Raw genomic sequence first — 20,754 nt, forward strand, 5'->3', positions numbered from 1 at the left:
AGGTGTCATCCTGCATCTGCAGCTGTAGCTGTGTTAAATCTCCTGGTAGATCAATAGACAGACTGCTTTCTAGTTCTGGTGACCCCTCTAGCATAACTCTGACTGTCGCTGTCACCTTCTCCTGCCGTCTCTGCTGTCTGCTTTTCCTGACCTGTGCTGGGCGATCAAAAGACAACTCTTCTCCAAAGAAAGGAAGTGCTGAGATATCCTCCTGTGCTACCCACTGCCAGGGTTTCTGGCTCACACTGCCGCTTAGCTTCATCCTCTGCTTCAACCTGCACCTGAGCCATCCCCTGAGACCTGGTGATCACATTAACCAGCCTACATGATTGAACCAAATCTAGGAGAATGGGGATATCATGGCCCAAGATCACCTGATGTGCTCGGCTATCTACCACCCCCACTGACACCAGAAAGGTATGACCTTCAACCTCTATGTACACTTCTGCTGGCATAGGCATGCTGGTCACCATGAACATAAGAACTGCTAAGTCCTGGGCCTCCTAACTGTAAACCCCCCTGTAAAACAGATGGATGAATCAAAGTCTGATGGCTGCCAGTGTCTAAGAGAGCCTGAGCAGGTATGCCATTGACTCTAACTGAGGTAACCTGCTGCTTGCCCACTACATTCTTTAGCCTGTGACTAGGCCTTGGTAAGGTACAAAGGTAGGCTGCCTTTGCCTTCCTGGCAGGACAAACAGGCTTAATGTGGCCCTCCTAGCCACAAAAGTAACAAGTAGGCACTGACTTAGACTGACTGGGAGTTGCCCCTTTGTCTACTGCCTTTCACCCTTGCTGGACCTGCATCACTGACCCCCAGACTAGGACCACCCCCCGCAACGGAGCCCACAGGCTAACCCCTTGATGCCAAAGACTTTGGCTGGGCTTCATGGTGGAAAGTTCTTGATCCCCGAAAAGTCTCCACCAGCAGGGCTGCTTGCTGGGCTGTCCCTGGGTCATGCTCTTTCACCTAGACTCGGACCTCTGGAGACAGGCATCGGTAGAATTGCTCCAGGATGAGAACTTCTCCAATCTTCTCTCTTGTGTTCTCTCCTGGTCGGATCCACTTTTGATACAGGTCATTCAGTCTATTGTACGGCTCCCGGGATGTTTCACCCTGCCGAATGTCTGGTTCTCGAAACCCCTGACGATAGACCACCTCGTTGAAACTTGGTAAGAATAGCTTCTTTCACTCAGGGCATCACCAGCAACCACATGGACACATATGCCCTGCGGGCCTTACCAGTGAGATATGACACCAACCTCACCGCCAATTCCTCCTCTGGCCACTGATATGCTGTCGCCAGCTGCTCAAAGGTGGTCAGGTACTGCTTGATGTCGTCATTTTCCTCCAGCCTGGGCACTGCTGAGTGAGACCAACTCCTCCCGGTGAGCTCACTCCGGGCAGGGGACTGAGGAGCAGAGTTCTCCTGACGGTACTAGTGGTGGTGCCTGGGGGTGGGGTTCCTCTCTTGGTTGCTGTTCAAAGTCCTCTCTTAAGTTGTTCAGCTCCATTTGCATGTCATGCCAGCGCATGTCCTGCTTAACAGTCTCTTTGTCCCACCATTCACTCATCTCCATCTGGAACTTCAGGCACTGTTGTGGAATGGTGGTGACAAAGGCCATGTCCTCCGGCCCCTGGGGTACCTTGTGGAGCGGCCCGGGACGCTCCACTAGGTATCCATCCCTCCTACAGCCCCATCTTCCTGTTCCTCTCCCTGAGGCCCCTCTACGTTCCTGGCATGTCTGGACTGTACCTTCGGCCCCATGCCTGCTGTCTTCCAAGTGGCAAATTACTCCACCCTCGCAGAATGGCGGTACCGTATCCCACTTCTGACACCAAGTTGTTGGATTAGAGGGTAAAACCCACTGTGTAGGATGCCACCTGCTTTCCCCGAAGTGATGAAGTGTAGAAGAAAACAGCATGAAGCAATGTTCAAGTTTCACAGTGCTTTGACTTACTGTAGATTTTCAGGCAACAGGCAGCAGTTCCATACAACAGAAAAGAACAACTGAGAAAAATAAACAAGAACAGAATGGACAAACCAAGATGTTAGGGTCCCCCTACCCCACAACCAAGCGACTGCCATTAACCAAACTCTAGGCTTAAATACTCTCCGGACTGTTCCGTTAACATTAGCTGCAGGGGAGTTTCAATTAACAGCCAAATAGTCATGTCACAGGTACTGGCCTAACATCAACATTGCTATCACTATTATTTCAACATTTAATCACAGGCAGTGAATACTCAACCACAGCCACGCCCCCACTGATGATGTAAGAACAATATTGACTGATAATGTAAAAACACAAGTTTTAAAAAAATTGAATTTTAATTCAATATTATTATTACAATGATTGTTAAAAATATGTTACACACAGGCTTTTATTACATTTTTTAGAGACATTTTTATTACATTTAACAAGTTATTACATTATCTGGCAGTTAATAAATCTTAAATTGTTTAATAAATTGCGGGATTATATATATATATAATCTATATAATAATATATATATATAAAAAATCAAAATCCCCTATGTCAGTGATCAGTAGCCATGTTTTGTCACACTTTCTCGTCCTTTGTATTTTATTGATTGCACTCAAAAATAAATGTTAGTCAAACACACACTGTCTCTCCTCTGATCTGGAAGCCATTTTCATGAGTGAAGCTATAAATTCACAGGAAGTGAGCCAGTCAGTCGTGGCACCACTCCCTCCTCTAGAAAGTTCCCTGAAAGTTGCTTTCACTTTGAGTCGTGTTTTTCTAAATCTGCGTCCACGTGACGTAGACGCAGACCAACGTACATTGTCGTTATTTACACGACCGCTAGAGGTCGCTTAACTTTAAAACGTAACTATATGTAGGTCGTAATAAGCTGCTTGTACAAACGACCTATGGGGTCGTTTTTTGGGGGAGGACAGGCTCCTCAACCTCATGTTATTTTTTTAACCATATTTTTTATTTAGGGATAGCAAAGTGCAGATATATATGACAAAAGAGATCAGGCATAACAACACTTCCCCCTTTTTCTTTTTTTTTGCCCCCATATACTCTAACCCCCCACCCTTTAGCTCCCACTGCCTATATACAATCTATGAAGATTAAAGTAGAGATTAATGAATGTGTATACACACATGTATATACATTCAAACATTAACACATAGTTCTACATACACACATATATGCACATACAAATGTGTACACGTATGTACTTATCTACATGCATACGTATTTATTTAAATAGCAAAAATAAATAAATGAACAAATGAATAAATAAATATATGAATAAATAAATATAAATAAAGTTGAAAAAGAGAAACCTGAACTAATCACTTGATCTGGACTATGTCTCACATGGATATTATGCATCTATTGACTTTATCCTCGGACTCAACTTACACAGCAGTTTTTATTACACAGGACTTAATGCTCAGCACCACTGTAGACACTTTAGACACTTTCAATTTTAGTCTTATAGTTTTTAATTATTAACATTAGGGTTATTGTTGTATATTTTAACTGTCTGTGTCTCCCTGAATAAAGACACCCTGAGCAGCTCTTTAGCCAAACAGAACACAGCTGTAATGAGAACAACAGTAATATTTTTTCTTTTCCATATATGTGTTTTTAAAATAAAGAAGAGCGAGTTAGAGAGCTTCAAACCTGTAGCAACTGATAATGTAATAACTAATGTAATTAATGAGTTCAAAATGTAATAATAACCTACCTGTTAATGTAATAAATTCTGGGATAATGTAATTAAATCAAAATATTATATTAATCGGCAATTACTACTTCATGAGTATAGCATTTGTTTTTTTTTACAATAATGTAAAAAAACAACAACGATATAGACTGGTAATGTAAAAACCCAAGTTAGCACATTCTTCTTATCCTTATGACTTATTACATTTTAAGTCAATATTATTATTACAATGTCAGTTAAAAATATGCTACACACAGGCTTTTATTACATTTTCAACTCATTTAGAGGGACAATTTTAATACATTTTGACAAGTTATTACATTATCCAGCTTAAGTTGTTTAATAAATTGCTGGATAATATATATATAATAAAGTCAAAAGCCCCCAAGACATCTAAACGCCAGTTTAGTGCATCCAACAAGAATCAGATATATATATTAAACAAATGTACATGATAAACAAAATATATTTTACCATTAACAATGAACAATTCAAACAGTAAATAATCACTTACATTTGTCATATACGCACAATCTTTAAGGCAGCGGGACCGATGGTCAGGCAGTGAGGTGGCGTGGCAGGTAAAAGGTCAAGTGGGAGGGAGTAGAGGATCATGGGAAACTGAGTTCTAGGGTGAGTAACTCTTTTCTACACACTGAAACAAAAGTCTTCTGACAGTACAACAGATTCCACTGCCACACTGACAGTCTGTCTCAATGTGTTTGAGCTCAGTCTTTCAGTTTATTCTGAAAGAATATAGTGATGATGTATTAGAATAAAGTCTTCTGCCACTGATGAAGTCTGTAATGGCTCTCATGAGGACTTCCAGAGAGTCCGCCACCCTGCAGATCATCATCATCATCATCATCATCATCATCATCATCATCATCATCATCATCACTATCACCTCTAACTGTGCTGGTCCACTGTTACAGAGACCTTCACTGGTAAAATCTTCAGAGGAAGTTCTTCATCAGTGTTAAAGTATGGAAACAGCCTGTCAGTGAAGGTGTGTGTGAAGGTGTGTATGTGTGTGTTAGTATCAGGATCAGAGAATGACAGTTTTCCTCTGTTCCAGTCCAGATGCAGTCTGATCCTCTGGAGCTTCTTCTTCACTGGGAGAACAGTGACTGGACCTGGTGGGGAGAATGCTGTGTATACACCAATAAAGAACCCTATTCTCCATAATCCAGACCGTATGTCTCCCTTCCTCTGGACAGACTCTGCTGCCACACCCAGTCTCCAGTCTGGACTGTCTCCAACCTCAACATCCCAGCTGTGAGTTCCTGAGTTAAAGCCCTCAGATCCCAGAACAGAGCAGCTGTACCAGTCAAACCTCTCTGGGTTTTCAGGAAGCTGCTGTCTCTCTCCACGTCTCACACTGGTCAGATCTTCAGACAGGATGAGTTCTGGATGGGCAGTGTTGGGGTCCAGAATCACAGGAGTGTAGGAGACCATCTCCTTCATCTTGTCCCAGACTGTGAAGCTCAGGTTGCCCAGGTGTTTGGCCTCGTCTATCAGAGCTCCTGAGACCAGCTGTGGATCCTCCAGCAGGGGGCGCTGGACTCTTTCCACTGTAGCCTTGTAGTTCTGCAGGAACGAGACGTCTTCAGCTCTCAGCTCCTTCTCTATGGCTCTGACTGTGTCTGAAAGAGCTGCTATCTCTCTGCTCAGACCCTCAATCTTCTCCTTCATCATCCGACTCTTCTGCTCCTCTTCCTCCCTCAGTGCAGCGATCCTGGCCTCCTCTTCCTCTTGTAGAAACTGGTGAAGCTTCTTAAACTCCTCCTTAATCTGCCTCTCTGTGCGTCGGGCCTGGACCTTAATGTGTTCTGCTGTTTGATCACAGTTTCCTTTAACTTTATTAAAGAGCTTCAGTTTCTCCTTTAAGGGCTTCAGTGATTCCTGAAGTTCCTCCTTGTGATGCCGTGCAGCTTCATCGATGGGTTTGATTCTGTGGTTGGTGTGTGTTTCTGAATGCAGACAGACAAGACACACTGTCTGCTGATGGTCCAGACAGAAGAGCTTGAGTTTCTCAGAGTGCAGACTGCAGAGAAGCTCAGATCCTGCTGAAGCTCTCTGATCTCTCTCCAGTAAGAAAGCCTCACACAGGTTCTTTAACACCAAGTTACGAGGTGGTTCCACCTTTGAAGATCTTCTCTTACAAATTGGACAGTCATGTATTAGTTTCTCTGTCCACCAGCTCTGCAGACAGGCTTTACAGAAGCTGTGGGTACATGACAGGAGGACAGGATCTTTAAAGATGTCATGGCAGACGGGACAGGAGAGATTCTCCTCTGATATGGAAGACATTTTCTCTCTGAGTGAAGCTGAAATCTCACCAGGCAGACGGCTCAAACTGGAAGTCAGCCAGTCAGTTGTGGCACCACTCCCTCCTCTAGAAAGTTCCCTGAAAGTTACTTTCACTTTGAATCGTGTTTTTCTAAATCTCCTGTTCAGTGTGAGGAGTCAGCAGCAGGTTGAAGTGGCAGTATTCCAGTATTCCAGTATTCCAGTATTCCCAGTATTCCCAGTATTCCCTCCTGTAGCTGTCCTCCCTCAGTGGAAGTCGTGGGTTTGGTCTGAAGGTGAATCTTATCGTCTGTCTCTCGGTGTGTGTGTCTCTTCTCAGTGAGGAGAGGAAGAATGACAGCCTGTTTCCTGGTTTGTGTCGGGTGAAGCAGAAAAGGGGCGGAGCTTTGTCATGCTTCAAAATTAAACTGAAAGGCTGAACTAAGAATGATTAACAGTCAATACCATGTGATTTGGCAAATGTGACTCAAGGGGAGGGGCGGATCCAAAAGGGTGGCCGTGATTGGCCACCCTTGGTGCCACCCCAAATTTTCTTGTACATCATTGGCTGTTTAACTCTGATTGACACATTGAAATTACCTGAAATGTAAGTTTGTGTTGTTTTAAGTGACCAAGGCTTCCTTTTAGACAGAAAGAAGTGCTGAAGAGTGACAGGTGTTGATGTTGTTTCATTTTTTCCAGATATTTCACATCCAGTCCAGAGTCTGTTTTTCACCTAAATAATTACTGGACAATACAAGTCAAATGAGTCTTTGCAGTGATAGAAACTTTGTCCTGCAGGTAATAATTTGTTTAATTAATTTGAGCATATTCAAATTTATTTGCTGAATCTTGAGTACACACAATTGATTAAAAACAGTCAAACTACTGTATATTGCACTATAGTTCATTTTTAATTTCATTTGTTTTTTAACCGTATTTTTATTCAGGAATAGCAAAGTTCAGATATATATGACAAAAGAGATCAGGCATAACAACACTTCCCTTTTATTTATTTTTTTTAACCCCATATACTCTAACCCCCCACCCTTTAGCTCCCACTGCCTATATACAATCTATGAAGATTAAAGTAGAGATTAATGAATGTGTATACACACATGTATATACATTCAAACATTAACATATAGTTCTACATACACACATATATATGCACATACAAATGTATACACATGTACTTATCTATATGCATACATATTTAGTTAAATAGCAAAAATAAATAAATAAATGAATATAAATAAAGTTGAAAAAGAGAAACCTGAACTAATCACTTGATCTGGACTATGTCTCACATGGACATTATGCACCTATTGACTTTATCCTTGGACTCAACTTACACAGCAGTTTTTATTACACAGGATTTAATGCTCAGCAGCACTTTAGACACTTTAAACTTTAGTCTTATAGTTTTTAGTTATTAACATCAGGGTTATTATGTTGAATATTTGAACTGTCTGTGTCTCCTGCTCTGTCCACTCTGGAGACAATGAGTCCAAACTGTCTCCAAAAAATATCTCCAAAAAAGCCGTTTGTGGCTCCACAGGGAGTTGAGAGTAAACGTAAAAGTTGCAAAGTACATCAGTTAAAATTAGTTCTGATTTCCTGACTCAGTTCCTCCATTACACAACTTTCACTAACCAGGAAATCACAGAACTATTTTTCTCTGCCGCAGCACAGACCGCTGTGGGGTGAAAGGCGGTTCCTGGCGGAGTGATCTAGTTCTGGACGGTCAGGTCAGATTGTAAACAGTAGAGTTCGGTAGAAGGTGCGGTGCCGCTGAAATTACACTTAACACATAAACAAAATATACAGATGAACTCACAGTAAACTATTTTTACTTAGCATTTAAGAGAGCGTGTTCGCAGCATTGTGAGTAAGCTAGCTAGCAGCTAGCAAAACAGTGAGTCCACGATACCTTCAAAATATTTCCTCTAGTTTCTGTCACTTGTTTTCTGTCACTTGTTATTTGTTCAACAAGCAGCTGGCAATGCATTATCTAGATTTATGGTGTTTGCCACCAAATAATTTTACAGGCTAACCTGGTTAAGTTTGCTAGCTAACATCAGCTTCATCTTAGCTTAGTCGCTACTGGCTGAATCCCTGCTGTGGATTGGTTGTGAAGCACTTTGTAAATCTGTCTTGAAAAGTGCTACGCATTATATATATTATTATTTCTGTCACAACAAGAGGATTGCTGGTAAAGAACTGGAATGTATATCATTTAGTAATATTCATGAGTATGATTTTGTTGATTTGAAATCTAAACCCCATGGTCCGAATGGAAGAGGACCGAGGCCGCTGATTTTTGGCAAACCTTTTGCAAGATTGTGGTCTGCACCCGAGTCCACATGGCGTGTTCACACCTGTCACGATGATCCAAACTTAACAAAACGTTTGATATTAGTGTGAAAGCCGTCTATAAAAAGTAATATCTGCTGTTTGCCTCTGTAGGACGGTTTGTCTGAGGCTGCAGACGCTGCTGAGGCTCTTCTCCTTCAGTCTGTGCTCTTCTTTAAAATCAGACAACCTGACAGAGACAAAAAGATAACACAGAAATTAGCCTCATCACTAGCGATCCATTACTCTCTAATAACCTGTCCTCTCCTACTAGCTGCTTTGCTAAATGAACAAAGTACACACTGACACTACAGAGGGAGACGAGTTTAAAAACTGACTTTCCACCATCAACACAAATACAAAACTGTTAAGACTGGACAGAAACAGAGGATAAGTGCATACTGCCCTCTGCTGGCAGTCCTTGTGCTTTTTACATCTTATTTTCCACAGTTTTACTTTCATTCATTCAGATCCACACCTTCACACTGGGAGCTGAGCAGCTGGGGGTTCAGTGCCTTGCTCAAGGGAAGCTCAGCAGCAGCAGTTATTAAGGAAGGGAGAGTACAGATGTTCTCATTCAGACTGAGGATTCAAGGAAATCCAGGAGCGCTGCCACCGGGAAGTGAAACAAGTTCCAGTTACAAATCAGCAGGACGATGAAAACCATTTGGAAGAATTTAAAGATCTGGGAACCTAAAGGACGGATCAGAGAGTCACAGCAACATGTTTAGGTTTCTGTTTTTCTGTATTCTGACATGAAGTCTACTGCAGGGACGCAGAGGAAATAAACCCTGATGTCAGGCTGGTCGTCTGCAGGTAAAAGTCAAGACAAAGAAACCAAATGTTTTCAGATGTTTTCAGATGTTTTCAAATGTTTTCAGATGTTTTCAAATGTTTTCAGATGTTTTCAGCCCATCAGGAGATCAACGGTGACTGTTTCCTTAAAATTGACTTTTTAAGCAAACAGTTTTTTTCACTTTGATTTTTTTTTTTGCACTCTTTGAGCACTTTTTGCACTCTGTCAGTTTAAAAGAATATTTTTTTACCATCTCAGCTTCCTAATGTCCTTTTCCCTTCTGATGGTTTGAGTCGAATTCAACCAAACATCAGTGTTGGGAGGAAGTTATTAACTAAAACTAAGATGAAAACAAGCTGTTAAAAAAACATTGTAATGAACTGAAATAAAAATTAAAGCAAGAAACTAAAACTGGAAACTAAAACTGAACTAAAACTATCAATGTCTTCTCTCTGTCATCTCAATTTTCTAAGATTTTATGAATCCCTCATACTCTGTGGGTTCCTTCAGATCCCCCAGCGGAGAAAAGGGTTCTTCTGTGAACCTTTGAAATATTTTAGTAGTCTTCCAAGAACCTCTCCAAACTGTGAGGTTCTTCAGAGAACCTTGTACAGGTTCCTGGAGGATCCCAGTTGGACCTGGCAGTTTTTAAGAGTGTACCTGTGGGCTGAAAACGGTCAGTGAACTGTAATTCCGTCTTTCAGCCTGAGGGAGGCGCTGAATCCACGTGATCAAGAACTAGAAAGTCAGTTAGTGAGGCAGGATGAGGCCGAGGCTCGCTGCAGCTTCACAGGTTAAAAAGTTGAAATCATCAGAAAGAGTTTGTCATTTGAGAGAGTTCTTACCACAGAGACTAAACAGTTTTATCTCTATGGTTCTTACAATTTGACCTCCAGATGCCACTATTCACTATTCACAAGTATAAATATGAGACTCAAGAACTTTAAGTATCAAAACATTTGTAATAACAATAACAATACCATCATCTTCATCATCACCATCTTCATCCTGAATAAAGACACCCTGAGCAGCTCTTTAGCCAAACAACAGAACACAGCTTTAATGAGAACAGAAATATTTCTCTTTTCCATATAAAAGTGTTTTAAAATAAAGAAGAGCGAGTTAGAGAGCGTCCTTCAACAAGCTTCAAACCTGTAGCAACTGATAATGTAATAACTAATGTAATAAATGAGTTCAAAATGTAATAATAACCTACCTGTTAATGTAATAAATTGTGGGATAATGTAATTAAATCAAAATATTGCATTAATCGGCAATTACTACTGTATAAGGAGTAGGCTATAGCTTTATTTATTTTTCACTGTTTTTTACTACAATTACTTTTTTATGACTTATTAAATTAAAAAGTCTATGTTATTATTTCTTTATCAGGTAGTTTATACATGTTAAGTTGTTTAATAATTCGCTGGATAATATATATATATAATAAAATCACTTTCCTGTCCTTTGTATTTTATTGATTGCAGTCAAAAGTAAATGTTAGTCAAACACACAGTGTGTTAGAAAGGGGTTGGTTCTATGTGTTCAGGAGACTATCACCATCATGGTACAACGGTCAGGTTGTATAAAAAATGTCCCACAGTCCAGATCCATGCATCAAAGTTTATTTGAATGTATGTTGTATATTTGTCTGTGTGGTTCTGTAATACAAGCCGAGAAGAAAAGGAATACAATAATCAATAAACACAACAATCAACCTCAATCAAATTCAATATTCAATTCAAAACATTCACAAATATGACCAGTGCACATTACTACAGATACATGAGGAATTATTAATATTGAATCAAGCTGAACTATCACTTACCTACAAATATACTGATTAGACTATAAACTAACCAAAATAACACCAACTATAAATAATAACTGCCAAAGCTGAATGATGATTACAGTTGACATCTAAACACCAGTTTAGTGCATCCAACAGGAATCAGATATATATCTTAAACAAATGTACATGATAATGAAACTATATTTTACCATTAATAATTCAAACAGTAAATAATCACTTACATTTGTCATACACACACAATCTTTAAGGCAGCGGGACCGATGGTCAGTTGGAAGGTTGTTGGAACACAGTTGTTAGACAAAGGGAACAAACTGAGTGCATCAGTCCTAATCATACACAGCTGGGCAGTGAGGTGGAGTGGCAGGTAAAAGGTCAAGTGGGAGGGAGTAGAGGATCATGGGAAACTGAGTTCTAGGGTGAGTAACTCTTTTCTACACACTGAAACAAAAGTCTTCTGACAGTACAACAGATTCCACTGCCACACTGACAGTCTGTCTCAATGTGTTTGAGCTCAGTCTTTCAGTTTATTCTGAAAGAATATAGTGATGATGTATTAGAATAAAGTCTTCTGCCACTGATGAAGTCTGTAATGGCTCTCATGAGGACTTCCAGAGAGTCCGCCACCCTGCAGATCATCATCATCATCATCATCATCATCATCATCATCATCATCATCATCGCCTTCATCATCATCATCATCATCATCATCATCATCACCATCATCTTCATCTCTTACTGTGCTGGCCCACTGTTACAGAGACCTTCACTGGTAAAATCTTCAGAGGGAATGCATCCACAGTGTGAATGTATGGAAACAGCCTGTCAGTGAAGGTGTGTCTGAAGGTGTGTATGTGTGTGTTAGTATCAGGATCAGAGAATGACAGTTTTCCTCTGTTCCAGTCCAGATGCAGTCTGATCCTCTGGAGCTTCTTCTTCACTGGGAGAACAGTGTGTGGATCTGGTGGGGAGAGTGCTCTGTATTTATCATTATAGAACTCTATTGTCCATAATCCAGACCGTATGTCTGTCTTCCTCTGGACAGACTCTGCTAACACACCCAGCTCCCAGCCTGTTCTGTCTCCAACCTCAACATCCCAGCTTTGAGTTCCTGAGTTAAAGCCCTCAGATCCCACGACAGACCAGTTGCAGTCAAACCTCTCTGTGTTTTCAGGAAGCTGCTGTCTCATTCCATTTCTCACACTGGTCAGATCTTCAGACAGGATGAGTTTTGGATAGGTAGTGTTTGGGTCCAGAATCACAGGAGTGTAGGAGACCATCTCCTTCATCTTGTCCCAGACTGTGAAGCTCAGGTTGCCCAGGTGTTTGGCCTCGTCTATCAGAGCTCCTGAGACCAGCTGTGGATCCTCCAGCAGGGGGCGCTGGACTCTTTCCACTGTAGCCTTGTAGTTCTGCAGGAACGAGATGTCTTCAGCTCTCAGCTCCTTCTCTATGGCTCTGACTGTGTCTGAAAGAGCTGCTATCTCTCTGCTCAGACCCTCAATCTTCTCCTTCATCATCTGACTCTTCTGCTCCTCTTCCTCCCTCAGTGCAGTGATCCTGGCCTCCTCTTCCTCTTGGAGAAACTGGTGAAGCTTCTTAAACTCCTCCTTAATCTGCCTCTCTGTGTGTCGGGCCTGGACCTTAATGTGTTCTGCTGTTTGATCACAGTTTCCTTTAACTTTATTAAAGAGCTTCAGTTTCTCCTGTAAGGGCTTCAGTGATTCCTGAAGTTCCTCCTTGTGATGCCGTGCAGCTTCATCGATGGGTCTGATTCTGTGGTTGGTGTGTGTTTCTGAATGCAGACAGACAACACACACTGTCTGCTGATGGTCCAGACAGAAGAGCTTGAGTTTCTCAGAGTGCAGACTGCAGAGAAGCTCAGATCCTGCTGAAGCTCTCTGATCTCTCTCCAGTAAGAAAGCCTCACACAGGTTCTTTAACACCAAGCTAACAGGTGGTTCACCGTGTAAAGATATTTTCTTACAAAGTGGACACTCATGTATTAGTTTCTCTGTCCACCAGCTCTGCAGACAGGCTTTACAGAAGCTGTGGCTACATGACAGGAGGACAGGATCTTTAAAGATGTCATGGCAGACGGGACAGGAGAGATCCTCCTCTGATATGGAAGACATTTTCTCTCTGAGTGAAGCTGAAATCTCACCAGGCAGACGGCTCAAACAGGAAGTGAGTCAGCCAGTTGTGGCACCACTCCCTCCTCTAGAAAGTTCCCTGAAAGTTACTTTCACTTTGAGTCGTGTTTCTCTAAATCTCCTGTTCAGTGTGAGGAGTCAGCAGCAGGTTGAAGTGGCAGTATTCCCAGTATTCCCAGTATTCCAGTATTCCCTCCTGTAGCTGTCCTCCCTCAGTGGAAGTCGTGGGTTTGGTCTGAAGGTGAATCTTATCGTCTGTCTCTCGGTGTGTGTGTCTCTTCTCAGTGAGGAGAGGAATAATGACAGCCTGCTTCCTGGTTTGTGTTGGGTGAAGCAGGAAAGGGGCTGAGCTTTGTCACGCTTCAAAATTAAAGTGAAAGGATGAACTAAGAATGATTAACAGTCAATACCATGTGATTTGGCAAATGTGACTCAAGGCAGGGGTGGATCCAAAGGGGGGCCGTGATTGGCCACCCTTGGTGCCACATCAAATTTCCTTGCAAGTCATTGGCTGTTTAACTCTGACTGACACATTGAAATTGCCTGAAATGTAAGATTGTGTCACATCCAGTCCAGTTTGTTTTTCATCTAAATAATCACTGGACAATACAAGTCAAATGCGTCTTTGCAGTGATACAAACTTTGTCCTGCAGGTAATAATTTGTTTAGTAGTTTGTTTATTCAAATTTATTTGCTGAATCTTGAGTACACACAATTGATTAAAAACAATCAAACTACTGTATATTGCACTATAGTTCATTTTTAACTCAACATCATTTTGTTTTTTAACCATATTTTGATTCAGGAATAGCAAAGTGCAGATATATATGACAAAAGAGATCAGGCATAACAACACTTCCCTTTTATTTTATATTTTTTACCCCCATATCCTCTAACCCCCCACCCTTTAGCTCCCACTGCCTATATACAATCTATGAAGATTAAAGTAGAGATTAATGAATGTGTATACACACATGTATATACATTCAAACATTAACACATAGTTCTACATACACACATATATGCACATACAAATGTATACACCTATGTACTTATCTATATGCATGCATATTTAGTTAAGTAGCAAAAAATGATAAATGAATAAATAATAAATATACGTATAAATAAATAAAGTTGAAAGAGAGAAACCTGAACTAATCACTTGATCTGGACTATGTCTCACATGGACATTATGCAGCTATTGACTTTATCCTTGGACTCAACTTACACAGCAGTTTTTATTACACAGGACTTAATGCTCAGCAGCACTTTAGACACTTTAGACACTTTTAATTTTAGTCTTATAGTTTTTAGTTATTAACATCAGGGTTATTATGTTGAATATTTGAACTGTCTGTCTCCTGCTCTGTCCACTCTGGAGACAATGAGTCCAAACTGTCTCCAAAAAATATCTCCAAAAAAGCCGTTTGTGGCTCCACAGAGTTGAGAGTAAACGTAAAAGTTGCAAAGTACATCAGTTAAAATTAGTTCTGATTTCCTGACTCAGTTCCTCCATTACACAACTTTCACTAACCAGGAAATCACAGAACTATTTTTCTCTGCCGCAGCACAGACCGCTGTGGGGTGAAAGGCGGTTCCTGGCGGAGTGATCTAGTTCTGGACGGTCAGGTCAGATTGTAAACAGTAGAGTTCGGTAGAAGGTGCGGCGCCGCTGAAATTAAACTTAACACATAAACAAAATATACAGATGAACTCACAGTAAACTATTTTTACTTAGCATTTAAGAGAGCGTGTTCGCAGCATTGTGAGTAAGCTAGCTAGCAGCTAGCAAAACAGTGAGTCCACGATACCTTCAAAATATTTCCTCTAGTTTCTGTCACTTGTTTTCTGTCACTTGTTATTTGTTCAACAAGCAGCTGGCAATGCATTATCTAGATTTATGGTGTTTGCCACCAAATAATTTTACAGGCTAACCTGGTTAAGTTTGCTAGCTAACATCAGCTTCATCTTAGCTTAGTCGCTACTGGCTGAATCCCTGCTGTGGATTGGTTGTGAAGCACTTTGTAAATCTGTCTTGAAAAGTGCTACGCATTATATATATTATTATTTCTGTCACAACAAGAGGATTGCTGGTAAAGAACTGGAATGTATATCGTTTAGTAATATTCATGAGTATGATTTTGTTGATTTGAAATCTAAACCCCGCGGTCCGAATGGAAGAGGACCGAGGCCGCTGATTTTTGGCAAACCTTTTGCAAGATTGTGGTCTGCACCCGAGTCCACATGGCGTGTTCACACCTGTCACGATGATCCAAACTTAACAAAACGTTTGATATTAGTGTGAAAGCCGTCTATAAAAAGTAATATCTGCTGTTTGCCTCTGTAGGACGGTTTGTCTGAGGCTGCAGACGCTGCTGAGGCTCTTCTCCTTCAGTCTGTGCTCTTCTTTAAAATCAGACAACCTGACAGAGACAAAAAGATAACACAGAAATTAGCCTCATCACTAGCGATCCATTACTCTCTAATAACCTGTCCTCTCCTACTAGCTGCTTTGCTAAATGAACAAAGTACACACTGACACTACAGAGGGAGACGAGTTTAAAAACTGACTTTCCACCATCAACACAAATACAAAACTGTTAAGACTGGACAGAAACAGAGGATAAGTGCATACTGCCCTCTGCTGGCAGTCCTTATTATGCTTTTTCCATCTTATTTTTCACAGTTTTACTTTCATTCATTCAGATCCACACCTTCACACTGGGAGCTGAGCAGCTGGGGGTTCAGTGCCTTGCTCAAGGGAAGCTCAGCAGCAGCAGTTATTAAGGAAGGGAGAGTACAGATGTTCTCATTCAGACTGAGGATTCAAGGAAATCCAGGAGCGCTGCCACCGGGAAGTGAAACAAGTTCCAGTTACAAATCAGCAGGACGATGAAAACCATTTGGAAGAATTTAAAGATCTGGGAACCTAAAGGACGGATCAGAGAGTCACAGCAACATGTTTAGGTTTCTGTTTTTCTGTATTCTGACATGAAGTCTACTGCAGGGACGCAGAGGAAATAAACCCTGATGTCAGGCTGGTCGTCTGCAGGTAAAAGTCAAGACAAAGAAACCAAATGTTTTCAGATGTTTTCAGATGTTTTCAGATGTTTTCAGATGTTTTCAAATGTTTTCAGATGTTTTCAGATGTTTTCAGATGTTTTCAAATGTTTTCAAATGTTTTCAAATGTTTTCAGATGTTTTCAGATGTTTTCAAATGTTTTCAGATGTTTTCAAATGTTTTCAAATGTTTTCAGATGTTTTCAAATGTTTTCAGATGTTTTCAAATGTTTTCAAATGTTTTCAGATGTTTTCAGATGTTTTCAAATGTTTTCAAATGTTTTCAGATGTTTTCAAATGTTTTCAGATGTTTTCAGATGTTTTCAGATGTTTTCAAATGTTTTCAGATGTTTTCAGCCCATCAGGAGATCAACGGTGACTGTTTCCTTAAAATTGACTTTTTAAGCAAACAGTTTTTTTCACTTTTATTTTTATTTTTTGCACTCTTTGAGCACTTTTTGCACTCTGTAAGTTTAAAAGAATTTTTTTTACCATCTCAGCTTCCTAATGTCCTTTTCCCTTTGGTTTGAGTCGAATTCAACCAAACATCAGTGTTGGGAGGAAGTTATTAACTAAAACTAAGATGAAAACAACTGTTAAAAATCATTGTCATGAACTGAAATAAAAATTAAAGCAAGACTTTGTAAAAACAAAAAACAAAAAAAAAACTAAAACTATCAATGTCTTCTCTCTGTCATCTCAACTTTCTAAGATTTCATGAATCCCTCATACTCTGTGGGTTCCTTCAGATCCCCCAGCGGAGAAAAGGGTTCTTCTGTGAACCTTTGAAATATTTTAGTAGTCTTCCAAGAACCTCTCCAAACTGTGAGGTTCTTCAGAGAACCTTGTACAGGTTCCTGGAGGATCCCAGTTGGACCTGGCAGTTTTTAAGAGTGTACCTGTGGGCTGAAAACGGTCAGTGAACTGTAATTCCGTCTTTCAGCCTGAGGGAGGCGCTGAATCCACGTGATCAAGAACTAGAAAGTCAGTTAGTGAGGCAGGATGAGGCCGAGGCTCGCTGCAGCTTCACAGGTTAAAAAGTTGAAATCATCAGAAAGAGTTTGTCATTTGAGAGAGTTCTTACCACAGAGACTAAACAGTTTTATCTCTATGGTTCTTACAATTTGACCTTCAGATGCCACTATTCACTATTCACAAGTATAAATATGAGACTCAAGAACTTTAAAAACATTATCAAAACATTTGTAATAACAATAATAATACCATCATCTTCATCATCACCATCTTCATCCTGAATAAAGACACCCTGAGCAGCTCTTTAGCCAAACAACAGAACACAGCTTTAATGAGAACAGAAATATTTCTCTTTTCCATATAAAAGTGTTTTTAAAATAAAGAAGAGCGAGTTAGAGAGCGTCCTTCAACAAGCTTCAAACCTGTAGCAACTGATAATGTAATAACTAATGTAATAAATGAGTTCAAAATGTAATAATAACCTACCTGTTAATGTAATAAATTGTGGGATAATGTAATTAAATCAAAATATTACATTAATCGGCAATTACTACTGTATAAGGAGTAGGCTATAGCTTTATTTATTTTTTACTATTTTTTACTACAATTACTTTTTTATAACATTAAATTAAAAAGTCTATATTATTATTACATTATCCAGCAGTTAATACATGTTAAATTGTTTAATAAATTGCTGGATAATATAAATATAATAAAATCAAAAGTCCCCAAGTCAGTGATCAGTGATCAGAAGCCATGTTTTCTCACACTTTCCTGTCCTTTGTATTTTATTGATTGCAGTCAAAAGTAAATGTTAGTCAAACACACAGTGTGTTAGAAAGGGGTTGGTTCTATGTGTTCAGGAGACTATCACCACCATGGTACAACGGTCAGGTTGTATAAAAAATGTCCCACAGTCCAGATCCATGCATCAAAGTTTATTTGAATGTATGTTGTATATTTGTCTGTGTGGTTCTGTAATACAAGCCGAGAAGAAAAGGAATACAATAATCAATAAACACAACAATCAACCAATATTCAATTCAAAACATTCACAAATATGACCAGTGCACATTACTACAGATACATGAGAAATTATTAATATTGAATCAAGCTGAACTATCACTTACCTACAAATATACTGATTAGACTATAAACTAACCAAAATAACACCAACTATAAATAATAACTGCCAAAGCTGAATGATGATTACAGTTGACATCTAAACACCAGTTTAGTGCATCCAACAGGAATCAGATATATATATTAAACAAATGTACATGATAATGAAACTATATTTTACCATTAATAATTCAAACAGTAAATAATCACTTACATTTGTCATATACGCACAATCTTTAAGGCAGCGGGACCGATGGTCAGTTGGAAGGTTGTTGGAACACAGTTGTTAGACAAAGGGAACAAACTGAGTGCATCAGTCCTAATCATACACAGCTGGGCAGTGAGGTGGAGTGGCAGGTAAAAGGTCAAGTGGGGAGTAGAGGATCATGGGAAACTGAGTTCTAGGGTGAGTAACTCTTTTCTACACACTGAAACAAAAGTCTTCTGACAGTACAACAGATTCCACTGCCACACTGACAGTCTGTCTCAATGTGTTTGAGCTCAGTCTTTCAGTTTATTCTGAAAGAATATAGTGATGATGTATTAGAATAAAGTCTTCTGCCACTGATGAAGTCTGTAATGGCTCTCATGAGGACTTCCAGAGAGTCCGCCACCCTGCAGACCATCATCATCATCATCATCATCATCATCACCTTCATCTCTAACTGTGCTGGTCCACTGTTACAGAGACCTTCACTGGTAAAATCTTCAGAGGGAGTTCATCCCAAGTGTAAAAGTATGGAAACAGCCTGCCAGTGAAGGTGTGTGTGAAGGTGTGTATGTGTGTGTTAGTATCAGGATCAGAGAATGACAGTTTTCCTCTGTTCCAGTCCAGATGCAGTCTGATCCTCTGGAGCTTCTTCTTCACTGGGAGAACAGTGTGTGGATCTGATGGGGAGAATGCTGTGTATTTATCATTATAGAACTGTATTCTCCATAATCCAGACTCTATGTCTTCCGAATCCTTCCTCTGGACAGACTCTGCTGCCACACCCAGTTCCCAGTCTGGACTGTCTCCAACCTCAACATCCCAGCTGTGAGTTCCTGAGTTAAAGCCCTCAGATCCCAGGACAGAGGACCAGTAAATCCTCTCTGGGTTTTCAGGAAGCTGCTGACTCTCTCCACGTCTCACACTGGTCAGATCTTCAGACAGGATGAGTTTTGGATTGGCAGTGTTTGGGTCTAGAATCACAGGAGTGTAGGAGACCATCACCTTCATCTTGTCCCAGACTGTGAAGCTCAGGTTGCCCAGGTGTTTGGCCTCGTCTATCAGAGCTCCTGAGACCAGCTGTGGATCCTCCAGCAGGGGGCGCTGGACTCTTTCCACTGTAGCCTTGTAGTTCTGCAGGAACGAGACGTCTTCAGCTCTCAGCTCCTTCTCTATGGCTCTGACTGTGTCTGAAAGAGCTGCTATCTCTCTGCTCAGACCCTCAATCTTCTCCTTCATCATCCGACTCTTCTGCTCCTCTTCCTCCCTCAGTGCAGCGATCCTGGCCTCCTCTTCCTCTTGTAGAAACTGGTGAAGCTTCTTAAACTCCTCCTTAATCTGCCTCTCTGTGTGTCGGGCCTGGACCTTAATGTGTTCTGCTGTTTGATCACAGTTTCCTTTAACTTCATTAAAGAGCTCCAGTTTCTCCTGTAAGGGCTTCAGTGATTCCTGAAGTTCCTCCTTGTGATGCCGTGCAGCTTCATCGATGGGTCTGATTCTGTGGTCGGTGTGTGTTTCTGAATGCAGACAGACAACACACACTGTCTGCTGATGGTCCAGACAGAAGAGCTTGAGTTTCTCAGAGTGCAGACTGCAGAGAAGCTCAGATCCTGCTGAAGCTCTCTGATCTCTCTCCAGTAAGAAAGCCTCACACAGGTTCTTTAACACCAAGTTACAAGGTGGTTCCACCTTTGAAGATCTTCTCTTACAAATTGGACAGTCATGTATTAGTTTCTCTGTCCACCAGCTCTGCAGACAGGCTTTACAGAAGCTGTGGCTGCATGACAGGACGACAGGATCTTTAAAGATGTCATGGCAGACAGGACAGGAGAGATTCTCCTCTGATATGGAAGACATTTTCTCTCTGAGTGAAGCTGAAAACTCACCAGGCAGACGGCTCAAACAGGAATACAGTCAGCCAGTCGTGACACCACTCCCTCTAGAAAGTTCCCTGAAAATTACTTTCACTTTGAGTCGTGTTTCTCTAAATCTCCCATTCAGTGTGTGGAGTCAGCAGCAGGTTGAAGTGGCAGTATTCCAGTATTCCCAGTATTCCCAGTATTCCCTCCTGTAGCTGTCCCCCCTTAGTGGAGGTCGTGGCTTTGATTTAAAGCTGAATCTTATCGTCTGTCTCTCGGTGTGTGTGTGTCATCTTAGTGAGTGAGGAGTAGAAGAATGACTACCTGTTTCCTTGTTTGTCTCAGGTTAAGCAGGTAAGGGGCGGAGCTTTGTCACACTTCAAAATTAAAAGGAAAGGATGAAAGAATGTTTAAT

At 40.8% G+C, this 20,754-nt stretch overlaps 3 protein-coding genes across 7 annotated transcripts in view; all 3 read right to left on the reverse strand.

The window, feature by feature from the left end:
• LOC144542764 (E3 ubiquitin-protein ligase TRIM39-like) overlaps positions 1 to 13,288 on the reverse strand; it is a 26,771-nt gene extending 13,483 nt beyond the window's left edge. Inside the window, exons 1-2 of one of the 2 annotated variants that reach the window (XM_078289980.1) lie at positions 13,136 to 13,288; positions 4,073 to 6,068 (exon numbers count right to left, since the gene is read on the reverse strand). In XM_078289980.1, coding sequence (XP_078146106.1) covers positions 4,619 to 6,022 — 1,404 coding nt within the window. In that variant the 5' untranslated portion in view covers positions 6,023 to 6,068; positions 13,136 to 13,288 and the 3' untranslated portion in view covers positions 4,073 to 4,618. Of the gene's footprint in view, positions 1 to 4,072; positions 6,389 to 13,135 lie in introns of those variants that run through there. The other variant, XR_013507453.1, reaches the window with a different exon arrangement.
• LOC144537822 (E3 ubiquitin-protein ligase TRIM39-like) lies at positions 10,747 to 20,570 on the reverse strand. 4 transcript variants are annotated; one of them, XR_013507452.1, is made up of 3 exons: positions 18,887 to 20,570; positions 11,187 to 11,688; positions 10,747 to 10,813 (listed from the first exon to the last, which is right to left on the reverse strand). XR_013507452.1 is itself a non-coding variant. In XM_078289977.1 (2 exons), the coding sequence occupies exon 1, from the start codon at positions 20,335 to 20,337 to the stop codon at positions 18,934 to 18,936; it is 1,404 nt and encodes a 467-aa protein (XP_078146103.1). In that variant the 5' UTR covers positions 20,338 to 20,570; the 3' UTR covers positions 11,148 to 11,688; positions 18,887 to 18,933. The 4 variants fall into 4 exon arrangements, 3 of the variants coding, with proteins under 3 accessions (XP_078146103.1, XP_078146104.1, XP_078146105.1); XM_078289977.1 differs by lacking the exon at positions 10,747 to 10,813 and having other exon boundaries at positions 11,148 to 11,688; XM_078289978.1 differs by lacking the exon at positions 10,747 to 10,813 and having other exon boundaries at positions 11,148 to 11,694.
• Positions 11,691 to 13,139, reverse strand: LOC144542784 (E3 ubiquitin-protein ligase TRIM39-like). Its single transcript, XM_078290054.1, has one exon. The coding sequence runs from the start codon at positions 13,095 to 13,097 to the stop codon at positions 11,691 to 11,693; it is 1,407 nt and encodes a 468-aa protein (XP_078146180.1). The 5' UTR covers positions 13,098 to 13,139.
• Positions 20,571 to 20,754: the final 184 nt, after the last annotated feature.

The sequence above is a fragment of the Centroberyx gerrardi genome, chromosome 18 (genome assembly GCF_048128805.1).
Source record: "Centroberyx gerrardi isolate f3 chromosome 18, fCenGer3.hap1.cur.20231027, whole genome shotgun sequence".
In the NCBI taxonomy this organism is placed as follows: domain Eukaryota; kingdom Metazoa; phylum Chordata; class Actinopteri; order Beryciformes; family Berycidae; genus Centroberyx; species Centroberyx gerrardi.